This window comes from Rhincodon typus, chromosome 30 (genome assembly GCF_021869965.1).
Source record: "Rhincodon typus isolate 14 chromosome 30, sRhiTyp1.1, whole genome shotgun sequence".
NCBI lineage: Eukaryota > Metazoa > Chordata > Chondrichthyes > Orectolobiformes > Rhincodontidae > Rhincodon > Rhincodon typus.
This window is the reverse complement of record NC_063361.1, coordinates 32,950,616-32,951,285: the sequence shown is the minus strand read 5'-3', so window position 1 is coordinate 32,951,285 and position 670 is coordinate 32,950,616. Positions and strand designations below refer to the sequence as shown.

The window sequence follows — 670 nt, the reverse complement described above, 5'->3', positions numbered from 1 at the left end:
TGCCGACCCCATCCACCGCCACAACACTGCCGACCCCATCCACCGCCGCAACACTGCCGACCCCATCCACTGCCGCAACACTGCCGACCCCATCCACCAGCACAGCCCTGCTGACCCCATCCACCGCCACAACACTGCCGACCCCATCCACCACCACAACACTGCCGACCCCATCCACCTGCACAACACTGCTGACCCCATCCACCAGCACAGCCCTGCTGACCCCATCCACCTGCACAACACTGCTGACCCCATCCACCAGCACAGCCCTGCTGACCCCATCCACCTGCACAACACTGCTGACCCCATCCACCAGCACAGCCCTGCTGACCCCATCCATCACCCAGGAGTACTATTGCACTGTGAATCTATTGACCCTATTAAAGTACAGGTGTAAAGGCCTCACAGTTGGATTTGCCTATTGTTAAGATGGGAACAGCACAGGATGAAACTAGGAGCAGGTGCTCTTATCGAATTAAAGTATCTTCTTAACCATGGTGCACTATTTGATGATATAGAGACTCTCACCACGGTGTCTAACTGAAAATTTGTGAGATGACATTGATATAAATATCAGCTTGCCAAAATGTAAGGTCTGGATCACCTATTTCCCCTAGGAACTCTTTAGGCTTTCTTCTATGATAGAATATTTTCCTCATTGAGTTCTTTG

At 51.9% G+C, this 670-nt stretch overlaps 1 protein-coding gene across 1 annotated transcript in view; it reads right to left on the bottom strand.

Moving 5' to 3' along the window:
• The window catches only part of LOC109913574 (sickle tail protein homolog), a 111,617-nt gene extending 111,277 nt beyond the window's left edge, over positions 1–340 (bottom strand). The window contains exon 1 of the mRNA XM_048614423.1: positions 8–340. Coding sequence (XP_048470380.1) covers positions 8–340 — 333 coding nt within the window. The remainder of the gene's footprint in view (positions 1–7) is intronic.
• Between the last annotated feature and the right edge of the window lie 330 nt (positions 341–670).